Here is an 18,489-nt window from a genome sequence, read left to right on the forward strand (position 1 = left end):
TAGATAGTTCAAGGAAATCTTGAACAGAATCCATACTATAGGTGAATAAGTCAATAATCTCAACTTGATCGAGTACGCCCTTAAAGCTTTTTCCCAGGATTACCATGTGGGCATCCATGGTCGATGATTACAAAGTGTCTAAGAATATTTCAACAATTAAGTTAGATGAATTCTTCTGTGATTTTGAACTCCACAAATAGACTAATCTTGATCTAAAAGAGAAGAGTATAATTTTGATTGCAGGAAAAAACCAAGTCAAGATCCAAACCTAAGGAAAAAATCGAAGCGGAATCTGAACCATCAATTGATGAAGGTGACCTATCTTCGAAAGTTGCTCATTTAGGCAAACGGATGATCCGACGGAAGAAATTTTCCTAGAGGTTTGTTAAGAAAGAGATTTCAAAAAAAGGAGCTTACAAATGTTGATGCTTCAAATACAACAAACAGGGGCATCACAAATCGGAATATCCACTTCTAAAAGAAACAAAAAATCCCTGACAAGAATAAGAAGAAGAAGAAAGTTCTAAAGGCAACATGGGACAAGTCTTCTTCAAAATCTGAATCAAACTAAGAACAAATCAACCTATTAGCATTGGTGACCAATGGCGGAGCCAAGAATGTTGTAGCCTCCGGGCTAATCTCAATCTCCCCGAGCTACCTTCCTTTATTACCTATATTTTTTCATTTTTTATAATAAATTTAAATAACATTTTTTTTAAAATCCATTGGGCCCCCTGGGCTAAAACCCGGGTGGAATTGTATTTGGCTCCGCCTGTGTTGGTGACAACCAAAGAGGCATCTAACCTCAAGTCCGAGTCAACTGCAACTCAACCTCCGATTTAAATCAAATTATCCACTTCTAAAAGAAAAAAACACCAACAAGAATAAAAAGAAGAAAAAAAGTTCTAAAGGCGATATGGGACGAGTCTTCTTCAAAATCTGAATCAAACTAAGAACAAATCAACCTATTAGCATTGGTAGCAACCAAAGAGACATCTAACCTCAAGTCCGAGTCAACTACAACTTAGCCTCCGATTCAAGTCAAATCAATAACTCAAATGAATCCACTAATGAGATAACATCCTATCAGAAAAAACACTTTATACTACAATTTCATATTTAATTAAAACTTTAATTATTTTACGCATCTATTCTAATTATCCACTTAACAATTTGACATAATATTTGCTTTCCTTAACCTCTAATTTTGCAAACATAGACACCTTTATAATACCATAATTGATTTCATGATTATTCTATTATATAGAATAACACCCCGGAGCGTAACAGGAAACAAACTACGCAACCATCAGTTCGATGATTTCTTAAGCGATCGCAGGTTGCTCCACATGACAGTCGATACAAAGAAGAGGAACAAACCAGTTAAGATCGCGTATTTCAATCCGAGATTCACCAGCAGATTGACCAGCAATCCGGCGAGGACAACCCCGACGAGGTTGGCAGAGAAAGCGGAGGAGAAAGGCATGTCGAGGATGGAGGCGATCGCAGCTCCAGTCCAAGCGCCTGTGCCGGGAAATGGCACGGCGACGAACAACATCAAGCCCAGCCATCTGAACTCCTCCACCGACACCGCCTTCGCTTTCGCTCTCTCCAACAGGAGATTCACGAACCGGGTCGCTACGCCGCTCTTCCGGGAGAGGAAGAAAGATGCCAGCTTTTTCAAGTAGAGGATGATGAACGGCACGGGGACCATGTTCCTGATGCAAGAACATCAAGAAGCAATTATGCAGATTAGATTGGGGTGGGGTGTGAGTTGGGACGGCGAGGAAAGAGACGAACCCTAGGATGGCAAGGAGTGTGAGAGCGAGCGGATGAAGCTGCATCCAGTAGCCCACGGGAATGGCGCCGCGGAGCTCCAGAACGGGAAGGGTGGCGAGGGCGAAGACGACGAGCTCATCGGCTAACCCTAGTCGTCGCAGTGTCGTCGCCACCTTCAGCCCTAAGCCGGACGCTCGGATGGAGTCATCGGCGGCGAGGCAAGCACCGCATCCCACATGGCAAGCAAAGGCGACGGCTTTCCAGACCAAGGCGCCAAGGAAAAGTCTTCTAGTGCCGGATGACTTCCATTCTGCCGCTGTAGATTCACCAGCCACACAGTCGCTCGAAGAAGACGAGGAAACGCCATGGGAGAGAGGATCAAAGAACCCTACTGCATAAACCTATCACGAGATGGAAAACCATTAATAGAAACAAATCAAAGCAGGATGACAAAAGCAAAAAAAAAAAGCAACCTTTGGACCAAAAGGTGGGATTTTTGAAGAGGTGGTGGCGCAAGGGAAGAAGGTCGCCGGCCTCCTTGAGGTGGAAGGGAAAGAACAGAGCTGGGCTCTTCTTCTTCTTCTTGCAGAGAAGGTGAATGGAGCTGCTGCAAATGCAACGGCAGTAGAAGCCATGGATGGAGCTTGGAAGCTTGGGAGAAGGGGAAGAAAATGGAAGAAGTTTGAGGGATCACTTTTAATAGAGATTGATTGAGGATCCAATGCCTTGATCAATTGGGAATTGAAAATTCGACAGGAACAAGATGAAGATTGTGATTGAATAAAAATTTGTGCTTGTTGACAAATTTTCATTTAGGAGGGAGGAAAGATCAAAGTTCATTGTGGGAAAAGAAATTGAAGATAATAGTTTCAGATAATTCTTTATCCATAAAATGATTGTTAAATATTATGTTTGCATTGATAATATAAAATATATGAAAGATTTATTCAGAGGATCTCCTTGTTGCTGTTATTTGATGCACGCTCGCCAATTTTTGTCCCTGCAATATATCCACCACTCCAAGCATTCTGCAGAAATTAACAAAATAAAAATAAAACAATTTTAAACAAAATGGATTTAGTTTATACCAATTAAACAAACAATATTTTTGCAGAAAATTTATGTGCAACATAACTTTTGTATCAAAGGTTATCCAGAACAGAATAGAGCTCTAAATGAGTTTTAAAAACTTTTTGTAGTTCCTAATATCCAACATCAAATATATAAAAATCTTCCTACAAACCTTAAACTTCATTATTAATTAATTACAAACACTCACCCCACATGATTGATATTAAAGAAAAAAAACAGATTTAAAATTTCATTAATGTTCTTAAACTAAAACCTCAACCTCATCTCCACGATGGTTAGAGTTTTTTATTCAACAGTTTTGATTTGGCAAACCTCTCAAAAACCTTGCATTGAAGATGCCCTAAATTCATGTTTCTGAAATCAGTTCAGTCCAGTTGGAGTAGTAGCACTACAATTGGACGGTTTTCGATTGGGTTAGCTCTCAGGTACAATTTACAAAACACACTTTCTCGATTGTTCATTATTAGGGTAACATTTTTACTTATCTTTCTTTTTCGTCAATTAGTCAAAATAAACAGAGGGTCACATAGGCAATTAGCAACACCATCATGTAGCAAGCTAAAAAACGATATGTTCTTCAATAGAATACTTCCATGTACATAAACAATACCTGAAAGTTGAATCCACCAGTAATCCCATCTACATTTAGTATCTGCAAAAAAGTTGATTTCTAATCATGCTATCTGACGAATAAACTACAAAGTCATAGGAAAATAATAGGTTACCTCGCCTGCAAAAAATAAATTCGGTATTACTTTGCTTTCCATAGTGTTTAGTGATATCTGCATTGCAATATAAGAAAAGGAGAAAGTGATGAGTTAAAGATATAGAGAGTTTACTCTCCTTTTGATTACTTGTGGAGAAGAGCACAAACCTCAGAGAGTGGGATGCCTCCGGCCGTGACAAATTCGTCTTTGAATTGACCCTTAAGATGTGGGAGACAGGATGAAGGTAAATTTAATCAAATTTTAGACAGTTCAAGAAGCGATACTCAAACTGAAAACCCAAAGTTGCATACTTTTCCCACTATTGTAAATGGACAATGCTTTATAAGTAGAGATAAGGAAATCAAATGGTTGTTTGAAATCGAAGCCCATAATATGTCTGCATCCAAACCCTGAAAAGAGATGACTAAGTTGGTTTAGAAGTCTGAGAGTCACAAAAGTTAAGTGAAACAAACAAAGTAAATGTAACCTCGCGTTGTAATAAATATCTCCAAAATCGTTTTACTAAATTGAACTGTGAAGGGAATGAATTGGACACCTTAGTTTTCTGTGACAAACAAGCATGGACATAAGCTCAGCAAGGAAATATTGATAAGGTATTTACGAACTAAAGAAAAAAATTACACTTTCAATCCTAATCCAAACAGTGTAGAAGTAAAAAAGATATCATTGTAGATTCAAAATGTTGAAAGAAGTTTAGAAATTCCAAATGGTTAAGCTCAAAAACACTTATAATACAACTTTCTAATATTCTTTTCATTCTAACCCATCATTGTAACTCTTCATCATTTACTCTTTTATGTTTCAGCAATCTTTCATAAACATTCGCACTCAAATTTGCAATTTGGTAAACATGAAAAAGAAATTTTTCCCAAAGACGAATAATAGTAAGAAAACAGTCAATTACTAGCCAAATAATAGCAGATTTAGAATATAAATATAAGAGTTGAGGAATGAAACCAAACTGCAAGCTGGTCTTTATGTTGGAAAAGGATGTGCTTCGCATCTTCTAATTGGATGTCAGGTATAAAGTCTACCATAAGCATTCCTGTGCAGGACCAACAAAAATGAACATGCTTAATCAACAAAGAAGCAAACAAGGATTGAAATCCTTGAGATAATGTATACTACAGTTAGTTAGTGCATCTATTGTCTGATAATGCACAAAAATACAAAGTGGTATAAGGTCTACAGAAGGCATTTGTGCATTGACACTGCAAAAAATTACAACATATGTGGATTACTTAGCAAATATACTAGAATTACTCAGTATATCCATTGTCTATAATACATGCACAAAATCTTAGTACATTGCATGCTCTGCACATTCATTCTTTCGGTAGTTCCTATCATTTGTACTTTGTTGGTTTATTACAAATTGTCAATTAAGTCAATTTAAAAGCAGAAATTATAAAAAGGTTCCATTTAAAACTGTCAACAATATACAAAGAAGACATTGAATTTTCCTGAAATTGTTGCCCAAGAATAAACTAAGAATTAGTCATTATAAGATGTAAGATAATTGTTACCCGAATATTCAGACAGAAATAGGTCGCGAGCTCCCCATGCAGATAAGCGGAGAATCACAGGCCCACTAAGGCCCCAATGGGTCGCTAGCATAGATACAACCTACATAAGTCGTATATTATTTTGGAATATAGTAAAAAAAATGATATGTAAAATAACTATACCACATGCATGTCGATATTTCAGCAAGTTCTTAAGGATATTTTTCAGTTTAAACTTTGCTTTAACTTTAGGAAATGTGATCTAGTAACATAATATAGGAAATCATGAAGGGCTAAGAAAAACAACATCATGTTACACAATGCAAAAGTTTGTAAACTTGAACATGGTGGTTTCATATAAATGGATATTATTAAAGGATATTTGTAGAATTTTGAATAGTACATGATGAAATCATCATGCGACCATGAGACAGGATGGATAGGATGGAGGTTTATTCCTCAGTGGAGGATATTTTGTAGATGTTTTGAACAGTTCATGATGAAATCTACCATGAGACAAGAGACAGGATGGGTAGGATGGAAGATTCCTATCTTCCAACTTCCTGTTAAACCAAAGGGAATAGAGGTTTATCTTATTGCTTTTCTGATCATCAACAAAAAAAAAGGACCATTGAATTAGATCAAGAACCTCATGGGTACATTGTTAAAGAAATAATACCCACTGAAAGAAAAGATCATAAAATTTGCAAGTAGGTAATGAACTATTTAGCTTAGAATCCTAAGATTACAAAATGCAAAACTTCTGTGATGAGCAGACAGCAACAACATGGAAGATTTTGATACTTGAGTTGCCTGATATGATACTAAAATATTTGAGATATGCTTTGAGAAAGACAATGGAAAGATGAGATGTCTCTCAGGCTCATCATCTGAGTCCCTTTAAATTGTGTATAGACTAATGATCAATATAGAAAATGTTATATATTTTGAAATTTAAATCCGTTATGTCATAAATAGTTCGTATTATTAGACAAACTAAGATAATGATGAAATGATGGTATATTAAATTGGAAATAAATAGAACTACCTTTGCCTCCAAAATAAATTTCCTAAAGATAACCTTTACAAAAAAAAAACCACTAAAAGGCTCCATGGATAAATACCCCTGACAAACTTGATAGTTCTGCATCCTCAACTTTAAAGGTGAATAGGCTGACTGGGTTGATTACCAAGCTGGATAGTAATTTTGTAGCCCTGTTAAAGAACTGCTACTATCATGTATCACAGTGGTCCAATTTTTACATATAAAGAAAAAAAAATATGTATAGAATTATAAATTACAAACCTGTCAACTGCTCCCAGTGGCCATTAATACATAATCATCTTTAAAATGTTCGACTAGATCCATTGTTCTCTTCAACACCTTCAGAAGAAATTGCCCATTATCACTTAAAGACACCTTTGAAAGTGTTTTTTCCCATCTGTAGTACAACTTTAAAAAGAAAATTCTATTTCAAAGAATGCAAAAAAAAAAAAAATCATTAAGATGCAATCACTAAAAGTGAGAAACACAACAATTAACTAATGTATGTGCAAGTTAAGTTAATAAATAAAGGTTTGGCAAATTTGATTTATAAGATTAGTGAAGGATTAAAGCAAATTATAATTTGTCAAAATCTATCGAACAATTTTTTTTGTTTATATATGTAAATGATTCTAGCTTTGAACATAATTTTTAAAATATTACAAATATCCAATTAATAATTAGATGAAAAGAAGGACCATACCCTGTTGTAAGGATAGAAAAGTCTCCGGCATGGGACCATTCTCATACAAGATCTATTCATTCCCAAATGAGAACAGCAAAACAATGGGTAACCAGAAAGATAGAGGAAGGCGTGATATAAGGAGCAACAACATGAGAAGGATTAGGTTGTCTGAGAAGATGCGGAGAAGAGAATAATGAGGAAACTCTTATTTTAATTTCTTCAAAATGACAGAACAGAAAGAGAAAGAGAAAGAGAATGATAAAACACAAATGATAAATAATCTGCCTAGTAAGGTGCTTATCCATCTGCCGAGTACTTTTAATCTCTAATATGAACTACTACTCATTTGAAATTTAGATGATGGCATTTAGAATTTCCACTAAAGATCCTTTTTTAGAAGAAAAAATTGCATTATGTATCACATACTGCCTTAGCCTATTTTAGATTTACAAAAAGTGATTAGAATAAATTGGCAGCATTTGAAATTGTTGCTAATATTAGCACTTAAACCTAATCTGTTGTATTGCTAGCCATGGGTCTCCCTAATTCTCAAGTTAGTGTTGGAACTCTCAGAAGCTAGCTTGAATAGCATTAGACAACAACCAAAGAAGCATATATATCCCAATCTATGACAAGTTTAGGTTATTAACCTCGACATTTATCAACTCATGAAGCCTGATGAGTAATATCTTTCCATTTTTTTATGTAATGACAAAGATGCTCATACTAAGAAATTGAGCAAATCAACATGACACCGATGTTTTTGTTTTCCTGGATTTACATTTTGCAAACTCAATAGTTAATATCAACTCAAAAATACATAGCTATGCACATCCTTCAACATTTAATTTAATATTTTGAATCTCAGATGACTATGGTTTCCTTACCTCCATGCCTCTTTTGTTTCGTTGAGAAGGCAATCTACAATAGATGATGAGTTTTTGCTAACGGGTAAAACTCTTCCATCGTCTTCTGTCTGAACTTTATTGTAATAAAAAGAATAGAACTGTCTTAACAATGACAATCATACACCAAATATGGAGGAGAATAGAGTAGATATTTCTAAATAAAACCTTAAACTTAACCCCATGATCAGAAAACCAGCATAATGTGTCCTTTGGTCCATGAATGTTGAAAAAAGAGCCTCTCAGTTCTCTATTTCCTCGAGGATAATTATCCACCAGTCTCTGTAATTGAGGCAAGCAAGCATGCTCAGAAGAATAACAGCATGGCACTGCACGATAAAAAACTAAGTTGCATGTTAATTAACCTACAGATAAAGTGATTGGAAGCTCGATATCAGTAAAACAATGCTTGATATGAGTTATACATAGCTTGCTATGGAGATATTAGATATAATTTTAAAAAATCAGAGAAACAGTAATATAATCATAATATCATGCCTAACATACATACTCCAAGCGCCAAAAGGATAGACAAAGTGCTCCCTTTTGCCAACTTACCCATGAGCAAAAAGTACACAGATTGTGTTAGAAAATGGAGAGCATAAAACTAGAACACTCACAAATGGAGGAAAACTAGAACACTAAAGAATGGAGGAAAACTTTCTCTTGCATTACCAATTGAGTGAATACATAGGATATTTATAGGGAATACCCAAGAAGTATACATGAACCAATAATAAATAACATACATGCACCATTGAAAAGTCATTCATGAATTCTCCTCTAATATTCATGCATATTGCTCCCATAATAAATCAAGTTGCGTGAATGAATATGCATGCAACTTAATATGCATGCATGCAACCAATAATCTAATTTATTTTTAACATCCCCTCTTAAATCAGATTTATTACTCCAAGTATAAACCGCAGCTTATTGAAGACATCAAATTTCAATGGTTTCATGAAGATATCGGCAACTTGATCTTGTGACTTCACGTACTCAAGCTTCACTTCTTCCTTCGATATGTGATCTCAAATAAAATGATACCTTGTATCAATATGTTTGCTCCTTTCATGAAACACCGGATTCTTGTCTAATGCAATTGCGGATTTATTGTCAACATAAATCTCCGTCGAATCTTCTTGTGTCAAATTTAATTCCTTCAACAAACTCCTTAGCCAAATAGCATGACAAACACAAGAAGTAGTAGCTACATACTCTGCCTCACAAGAAGAAAGAGTCACAATAGGTTGCTTCTTAGAATTCCAAGTAAAAGCTGAATTTCTCATAAAGAAGACAAACCCGATAGTACTTTTCCGACTATCAATATCACCAGCCCAATCACTATCACAATAGCCAACAAGCTTAAAGTTCTCCAAGAAATCATATAAGATCCCATAATCAATTGTACCTTTGATGTAGCGAAGAATTCTTTTGGCAATTTTCAAATGTAAAGTGGTGGGGGCTTCCATGTAACGACTTACCAGTCCGACGGCAAAAAGAATATCCGGTCTAGTACAGGTCAGATACCTCAAGCTTCCAACTAGACTTTTGAATAGAGTTGGATCAACTTTTTCACCATCTTGATTCATGTGTAGCTTGATCCCACATTCCACGGGTGTCCAAACCGGCTTGCAATTTTTCATATCAAACTCCTTGAGAATTTTTTCTGCATATCCTTTTTGAGAAATACATATGTCATCCTCTCGTTGCTTCACTTCAATCCCAAGATAGTAGGACATTATGCCAATATCTGTCATCTCAAATTCCTTTGTCATAGCTCTCTTGAAATCTTCAAACATCTTTGGATTATTCCCTGTAAAAATCAAGTCATCCACATACAAGCAAACCAGTAACATATCACCATTTTTATCATTCCTCACATAGAGAGCATGTTCATGTGGGCACTTGATGAAACCATTTGCTTGAAAATATTTATCAATTCTGCAATACCAAGTACGAGGAGCTTGCTTCAAACCGTAGAGAGCCTTCTTCAATTTGAGCACTTTCTTTTCTTCGTTGGGTACTATATAACCCAAAGGCTGATCAATATAGACTTCTTTATCCAAGTCTCCATTCAAAAACGCGGATTTTACATCCATTTGATGGATTCTCCAACGATTTTGAGCTGCAATAGAAATGATCAACCGAATTGTTTCAAGGCGAGCAACGGGTGCAAATACCTCATCGAAGTCAATTTCGGCCTTTTGCTTGTACCCCTTAGCAACCAATCTTGCTTTATATTTTTCAACCTCGCCTTGTGCATTTCTCTTTATTTTGTATATCCACTTCACACCAATTGTGTTCTTACCATCCGGTAATGATACTAGCTCCCATGTATCATTCTTTGTGATTGCTTGGATTTCTTCATTCATGGCATTTCTCCATTTTTTATCATGAGCGGCATCATCATAACTTACAGGCTCGGTTTTTGCAAGTAAGCAAAATTGAGTAAAATCACTAAGATTTACCTCTTCAGTGGCATCATAAATGTCACTCAAACTTCTGAATCTTCGAGGCCCTTCACTTGAGCTTGCTTCATTTATTTGTTCATTTGGTGGCGATGTCGGTGGTGGAGTATTAGGTGGTGCCATGCTTTCTTCCTCCGCATCATCATCAAGGAAAGGACTATATCCCCTCTCTTTGTTTGTAGTACTCCACTCCCAAACACCTGCTTCATCGAACTCCATATTTCTGCTAATACCAATCTTCCCATTGCTTGGATTATACAACTTGTAACCTTTAGAGCTTTGATCATAGCCGATGAAGAGATACTTTGCACTTTTATCATCAAGCTTTGTTCTTTTCTCATCTGGAACATGCGTGTAGGCAATACTCCCAAAAACCCTCAAGTGTGAAACACTTGGCTTGTATCCACTCCAAGCTTCTTGAGGCATCATACCATGAACACTTTTGGTGTGACACCGATTCATCAAGTATACTGCACAAGAAACAGCTTCGGCCCAATATTTATTCGGCATGTTCTTGCTTTTCAACATACTCCTCACCATGTTGAGAATAGTTCGGTTCTTCCTTTCTGCCACTCCATTTTGTTGTGGTGAGTATGGAGTCGTCATGGGACGATGAATGTCATTTTCTTGACAAAAAAGCTTGAATTCATTAGAGGTGAATTCTCCACCTCTATCGGACCAAAGAGCTTTGATTTAATAGCCACTTTGTTTCTCCACCATTAATTTGAACCTTTTAAAGATTCCGAACACCTCCGATTTTGCCTTCAAAAAATATACCCAAGTTTTCCGAAAATAATCATCAATGAAAAGCACAAAGTAATTATTCTCACCAAGTGATGATGGCTTGATTGGTCCACACACATCCGAGTGTATCAGCTCAAATGGATGTTGAGCCCTCGTTAAAGACTCCTTTGGAAAACTCTTTCTCGCTTGCTTTCCAAGAAGACATCCTTCACAAAGTTGATTAGGATGGTTTATGGAGGGCAATCCTTTCACCATTCTTCCATTGCTCATTATCTTCAGCCCATCGAAGTTCAAATGCCCAAATCTCATGTGTCATAGCCAAGATAAATCTTTGAAACAAGATTTCAAACACATAGGAATACCACTTTGAATGTTTAGCAAAAACATTCGATTCTTTGTCATGGGCACTTTAGCAAGCAATCTACCACTTTCATCTTTCAAGGTCAAGGATTTATCTTTCAAATGAATATCATAATTCTTTTCCAATAATTGGCCCAAACTCAAAATGTTACTTTTCATGGTCGGCACATAAAACACATTGGAAATTAATTGATGACTTCCATCTTTTGCAAGAATCAAAATCGTACCTTTTCCTTTCACTTGAACTTTTGAAGAGTCGCCAAAAGTTATATCTCCATCGGTTGATTCATCAAGTTCCACGAACAAATCTCTCCTTCCACAAATGTGACTACTTGCGCCGGAATCAAGATACCATGTACACTCATTCTCATCTTGATCAGTTTTGCAAGCTAGCAGCAGAGTAGGGCCCGAATCTTCTTTTGTATCATTGCTCTCCGCAAAATTAGTTGTCTCCTCCTTGTTATTTCTACATTCCCAAGAATAGTGGCCAAGACGATGACAAGTAAAGCACTCAATTTCAGATTTGTCATACCTCATTTGATGACCTCCACGACTTCTACCCCTTCCACGATTTCTTCTTTGATTGAAGTTTTGACTTGTCTCAATATTATATGCGAAGTTTTTGTCACCTCGTCTACCTCTTCCATGACCATGGCCTCGACCTTGGCCTTGTCCTCGAGATCCTCCACGTCCGCGGCCTCTTTGGGATACACCTTGGTTTGTGTCCTTCAATGATAGCTTTGCTTTCAAGGCTTGTTCAACCAATTCTTGAATCGGTTTTATTAATCTTTCTTCGTGTGCTTGTAAAGATCCGGCAAGTTCATCAACGGTCATGGTGTCTAGATCTTTAGACTCTTCGATGGCAACCATGATATAATTAAATTTTGGATCCAAAGATCTCAAAATTTTTCCAACAATTCGATCATCCTTCATATCATCTCCATATCTTTTCAATTGATTTGTAATAGCCAATACTCTTGAGAAATAATCAGAAATAGATTCGGAATCCTTCATGCGTAGAGATTCAAACTCTCCTCTCAATGTTTGAAGACGTACCTTCTTTACTTTATCAACACCTTTAAATGAAGCTTGAAGAGTTTCCCATGCTTGCTTGGATGTAGTTGCCGTAGCAACTTTCTCGAACATCTTTTCATCCAAACTTTGATGGATGAGGGTGAGAGCCTTTTGGTCCTTCTTCTTGGCGGATGCCTCATTTTCATCAACGCCATTCTCCACAGGATCCCAAGCTTCATATGCTCCAAGCAAAGCCTTCATCCTTATGCACCAATTATCATAATTGTCTTTGGTGAGAGATGGAACAACAAATGGGGCTCCAAGCGACATCTTTCCTTCAAGCTTTGTCTCCAAACACAAAATGGTAAGCTCTGATACCAATTTGTTAGAAAATGGAGAGCATAAAACTAGAACACTCACAAATGGAGGAAACTAGAACACTAAAGAATGGAGGAAAACTTTCTCTTGCATTACCAATTGAGTGAATACATAGGGTATTTATAGGGAATACCCAAGAAGTATACATGAACCAATAATAAATGACATACATGCATCATTGAAAAGTCATTAATGAATTCTCCTCTAATATTCATGCATATTGCTCCCATAATAAATCAAGTTGCGTGAATGAATATGCATGCAACTTAATATGCATGCATGCAACCAATAATCTGATTTATTTTTAACAGATTGCACCATCTTTGCCATGTTACTACATCCATATTTGAAGATTTTCTACTGGAATATGACATAAATTATATAGTGAAAGTAAATTAAGACAATGCTGATGCATTAACAACCAAGGCATGAATGCAACATTTCAAGAACTTGAAATTGTAACCATGATGGGAAAAGTAATAGCCCTTCTTCATTTATTGTTCCAAAAATGTGATTTTGAGACATGTGAAAAAGCTTTTTCCTCACCGCTGCATCAAAGAAATCGATAATGCTGATGCATTAACAACCAAGGCATGAATGCAACATTTCAAGAACTTGAAATTGTTACCATGATGGGAAAAGTAATAGCCCTTCTTCATTTATTGTTCCAAAAATGTGATTTTGAGACATGTGAAAAAGCTTTTTCCTCACCGCTGCATCAAAGAAATGCCCATTTGTCGCATTGCATCGACCTCCCCCGGAAATTTTAACCTTTGCTAATTAATGGTTTCCCTTTCTCAAAAACCAACACACTTAGGTGAGGAGCTAGAGACTTGGCTCTAATTGAAGCATAGACTCCAGCGGCACCACCACCCACCATGCACAACCAACGATCGCTCTTCTCTTCTGCCTATAGAAGCAGATGCAACTATATATCCGTCCACTGATTTAAAAAAGAAGGCATGAGCAATTAGTACAAGTACGACGACCAAACGAACAACAAAGAGATTAACAAAGCTAGCTAGCTCCCATATTTCTTCCATTCAATGGTGAAAGCTAGCTAGGGTTTTACCTATTGGCCGAACGCTATGAATGGCGAAGAACAGCAACGCCTCCTGTGATGGGGGACCAAAGCATAACTCTTAGTACGGAACGAGGCGACTCTGACGGAATTCCAAAGGTGCGAGAGGTTCGCCTGACTCGAGATCATCCTTGTGGCAGTTCCAACAACGGAGAAGAGAACTACTCACTTCGAATTGTATCGCACTCGATGGAGCCCATGGGCCTTGTTTCAAGGCCCAATTGTCAGAAAGGCCTTGAAACTTGATCTTATAGGTCGGCTCAAGGGACGCCCAGAAAGGTCCCGTTCACCTGAAGCCCATGGGCTATGTTTGAAGGCCCATTTTCCAGAAAGGTCTTGCAATTCCATCTACTGGGCCGGGCCAAGGGACGAGTTCACGGGAACATCAATCCGGTTCATACAACTTGATTTGCCCGCCCTCGCACAACTTGAAAAGATTTACGAGTTTGTTTGTGTCATTAGAAATGATTGTCAAATATTTTATTTATCTTATAAATTTTTAAATAAGAGAGAGAGAGCATATTTAAGTATTCAATTTGATAAAATTTATTCATTTCTATTTAATTATAATAAAACATAAAATAAACCAACTTAAACACTAATGAATTTGATTTCATGATTAATATTCATAAATAATTTATGAATAAATTTATCTATTAATTTATATAAAATTTAATTATAAAAAAAATAATATGTCTTTCTGAATATTCATGAATATATCTTTCTGAATTTAATATTTATAATATATTGAAATTAAAAATAAATATAAATTATGTGAAATTAAAAAAAATCAATTAGAGTTCCATAAAATTTTTAATAAATAAATTTTAAAAAATTTAATAAATAAATAAATTTGAATATAATTATACTCGACTCCCTAACTAACACATAATCATTTGCATGATATTAGAAAGATATTTTTTATGATAATTAACATAAATTTTTAAAAAATTAAAAATTATTATATTATTACATCATCATCCTTCAATTAAAGATAAAAAAATATTATACTAGAAGGTCTAATATTACAATATTTTTTTTTATCATAATCAATGATTAATAATTAAGTTTTTAGTAATTAAAATAAAGTTTAAAAATTTATTTATTATTCTCTAGGATAAGAATTAAAATTTGATATGTTAAAAATATATAAAACCTTAATTTGAAATAAGCCAACTCTATATATTAACCAAGAAATTTTATTGAATAAAAAATATTGATATACCATCAATACATTTAGCCCATACAACTCACTCAACCCATTCAACCAATCTAACCCTTTTGCCATCTGTCCACAAGCTTCCCTTTCGGCGTATTAAACAATTCTAAAGAATAAATTCTAATTTCATTGAGTTTCAGACACAGTAATTTAGTTTTCTTTCTCAACAAATACAAGTAAATTTCTTACATCTTCAATACATACCTCTTTTGCAGTAGCATATCAGTTCAACCCTTATCAAAATTTCTCAAGTTCTCAATCAGCCAAAAACAATTATGTCACTATGCACTTCGAGTTGAATGATCTCTATATGATTTGCAGAAAAAGTTGGCTCGCCATCAGCACCAATAAAACTTGTCCTTTAAATATTGAAATTCTTCGCAACTAGAAAATTTTGCGACGACAATATCAATAACAAAGCATGAAATGAAGAATTTCAATGGCAACACATGATACAACAAATTAGTGAAAGTTGGAAAGGCGAAGATAAAGAGGTGAATACACGGTTTTAAAAGATTATTATGGTTAAATAGGAGCATGTTGCTTAGGATTATTATTTTGTTTCACAACTAGAAGAACAATGTTCCCTTTGAGTTGCTTATGGTTAAATAGGAGCATGTTGCTTAAGATATATAGCATAATGTCTAATTTATACAGAATTATTTACATGAGAAAAGTTCAACTAAGCATAAAGAGTGTTTGGGCTGTATTTGATAATTTAGCTAATGCATAATGACACCAAATCATTAACTACTCATAAAAAGGATTGATTACTGCTTATTGCTGATATGCTAGCATATCAGTATTAATCATTTTATGAATCTTTTGCTAATGAATAAAACTAGAATTCAGTGAGAGTGGGATTGTAATCAATCCATGTTTAGATATCGAGAAATTTACAGGAGGGAGTTCAGCAAGAATACTAGTGAGTGTGGGAATGAAGTTTCAGCTTATTATATTGAATGATGCATAAGTGGTCTTTTCGCTTATTGTTTTTCCATAGTTTACTTGTACTATTATGAAGTCTAATTGGTCACTCAATATATGGCTGCAATAAGATCCATGGACTGGAAAAAAAGGTGAGATGATCCTTCAACAACAAGCAATGATCAATGACCAAAGATAGATGAAGTTACATAGAAACATCCAAAAATAAATAAAAATTAAACAACAATGGATGACAAAGTTATAACAAAGGTTTGTTTCCTTGAAAATTCATCCAAATAGTATGAAAAGAATTTTAAATTGAATAGTAGATCGACAGCATAGCGGAAAATAGGCATGTCTAATGTGTTAGGTAGTGGTTAAAAATGTAGCAGTTCGGCACAGCAGATGAACTAACAAGGCAAAGTGAAAACTACAAGGAAAGAAACATAAGCTGTGATTCAACCAAACTCACCTTTTGAATTGGCATCAACAATCACAAGTCGTATTTTCACATTATTGGGCGGCAAGTGCAGAAAAAGAGGTATGAGGTGCTGGTTCAGCGGGTTCCGGGTGCACACAATAATGTCATCAAGCTTCGTTTCCTCCCTTAACCTCTCCGTCAACTCGAGTACACTCGTCCCATTGAAAGTCAAATGAGGCCACTCCACACTGTCATCCACATTTCCAGCATCATCTGCAATGGCATAGAACACACTCCTACCTTCAACTTTGTGCACTGGCGCAGAAAAAGAATCCAATGACTGCAAGAACAACAAGAATCAAACTTTCTTTTAATACATTTGCAGTTAGAAAAGGATGGCTTTCCTAGTAACTACATGTAATATGAAATTTGGAGACTAAAAAAAGACTAGAAACACTCTGAAATTAACAAAAGGGAAACAGCAATCATCAAAGACAGTCAAAACCTAAAAGAGGAAATTTTGTCACTATGATAGAAAATTCAAATCACATTGTGGTTAAATATGCAAAATATAGTCCTTGATATTGGTAAATTAGTCGTTAGTAGCATCAGTGGTTGAATGTGCCAAAACATGTATGCTGAAAAACATAACAGTGATCCATGTGCAGCAGTTTTAGCCAAAGGAAGTTTGACTCGCGTCTCTTGAGGCTAGAGAAACCATAATGAGAAACAACTTATTCACATTCAGAGATTTCTGTCATGTGGCATCCTCCAATTGGCATGACCCATTAAGGGAGACCAAGTATACAAAGGAGTTGAGAGATAGACTGACTAGCTACAATAACAATCAAGAGCTCTGTGTGGACAGTAAAAGCCCCACCTTGGACAATTTTGATCACACCGAAGCTTAATGAGACACCGAAGCCCCATCTACGCCCAATCATCACTTATATCCCACCTATTCCATGTCCGATGAGTTGTATTTACTTGACTTGTCCATCCAAGCTTCATTCGAATTGCTATCAGTTTGGGAGAATTAGATTCCAGCTCTACTCACCTCTGACAGAACTCGAAGTTAATGCCTTCGAACTAAAGTCTACTCTAGGTCTGAGAGTCTAACAGATTACTTATCTGTTGTGTTTTCCCATATCATTCCCAAAACTTGGAGAACAAGTGAAAAAGAAGAATTTTCATCAATTAAACTAGTCAAAAGAGGGTTGAAGCAAGCGAAAGGACCTCCAATCTGGGCAATTTCTCCGACGAGGGCGGCACAGCTATCTGATGAGGGGTGGCAGGCGGATTGGGTTGGACGTCCAATTTGGACAATTTCTCCGACGGGGGCGGCGCAGCCTTGTGACCAGGAACGGAAGGCGGATTGTGCAGGACCTCGACGACGTCCAAATCCCAGAAGACCCACTCCTGGGTCACAGTCCGGTGAGGGACGTCGTGGGTGACGGAGTTGCGCCATGGGGGGAGACCGCCGTTGCCACGAAGGTAGTTACCGTAGCGGGTCACGAGCTTGACCCGGGCGCCGTCCCGGACGGGCTCCCACTCGAGGGAGGAATCGAGGCGGGCGGGGAGGGTCTGCGTGACCTTCTTCCCGGTGACGCCGAGGAGGAAGGGCTCGTTGGAGGCGGTGAGGTAGCGGCCGTAGCAGCTGCGGAAGCGGAGGACGTTAGGGGCATTATCGACGCGTTCCACTGTCCACCTGGCGTTTCGGGAGGTTCCGTCGCGATCCTGGACGACGCGCTCCTCGTCTTCTTCTGCTACCAGGTACTTGTCGTGGTGGCTCCGCAGCCGCACTGCCTTCGCCCGGGCGAAGAACTCCATCGCCGATCGAAACCCTAAAAGTGGAGGCCGATTAGTTCCTCGATATGGAGATCGAAAGAGTGGATCTATAGATCGAGCGATGGCTATGGGAGGAAAGGAGTCGACGACGACGATGACGACGACGAAACAGAAGAAGCGCGTTATCAACAATGATTGGCTGCCTGCTTAAAGACACGCTACAGCTAAATGACCAACTGCGTAAGACACGCTTCAGCTTAATGTCCAATGGAATAATAAGAGAATAAAAAAAGAATTTAGACGGTACCTTTAATATATATTAATAACATAGAGTTGATATGCTG

The 18,489-nt window shown here is 36.8% G+C and overlaps 1 protein-coding gene and 1 pseudogene across 1 annotated transcript; both read right to left on the reverse strand.

Annotated features, from left to right (window-relative positions):
- Window positions 1-2,333: 2,333 nt before the first annotated feature.
- LOC141831986 (uncharacterized) lies at window positions 2,334-13,919 on the reverse strand (annotated as a pseudogene).
- A 1,052-nt stretch (window positions 13,920-14,971) lies between these two features.
- Window positions 14,972-18,270, reverse strand: LOC141831996 (uncharacterized). Its single transcript, XM_074719453.1, has 3 exons — window positions 17,594-18,270; window positions 16,409-16,697; window positions 14,972-15,393 (listed from the first exon to the last, which is right to left on the reverse strand). The coding sequence occupies exons 1-3, from the start codon at window positions 18,185-18,187 to the stop codon at window positions 15,371-15,373; spliced, it is 906 nt and encodes a 301-aa protein (XP_074575554.1). The 5' UTR covers window positions 18,188-18,270; the 3' UTR covers window positions 14,972-15,370.
- Between the last annotated feature and the right edge of the window lie 219 nt (window positions 18,271-18,489).

This window comes from Curcuma longa, chromosome 1, assembly GCF_044706935.1.
Source record: "Curcuma longa cultivar G26 ecotype Majalengka, Jawa Barat chromosome 1, ITB_CL_G26_1.1, whole genome shotgun sequence".
Classification (NCBI taxonomy): domain Eukaryota; kingdom Viridiplantae; phylum Streptophyta; class Magnoliopsida; order Zingiberales; family Zingiberaceae; genus Curcuma; species Curcuma longa.

What these genes read in the sequence shown, in the direction of transcription:
- LOC141831996 (XM_074719453.1), bottom strand. Translation starts at nt 18,187, where the DNA reads ATGGAGTTCTTCGCCCGGGCGAAGGCAGTGCGGCTGCGGAGCCACCAC. An exon ending in AGAAATTGCCCAGATTGGAG is followed by an intron (nt 16,698 to 17,593) that starts GTCCTTTCGCTT and finishes TTGTTCTTGCAG; the next exon opens with TCATTGGATTCTTTTTCTGC. An exon ending in TGTTGATGCCAATTCAAAAG is followed by an intron (nt 15,394 to 16,408) that starts GTGAGTTTGGTT and finishes AAAATTTTCTAG; the next exon opens with TTGCGAAGAATTTCAATATT.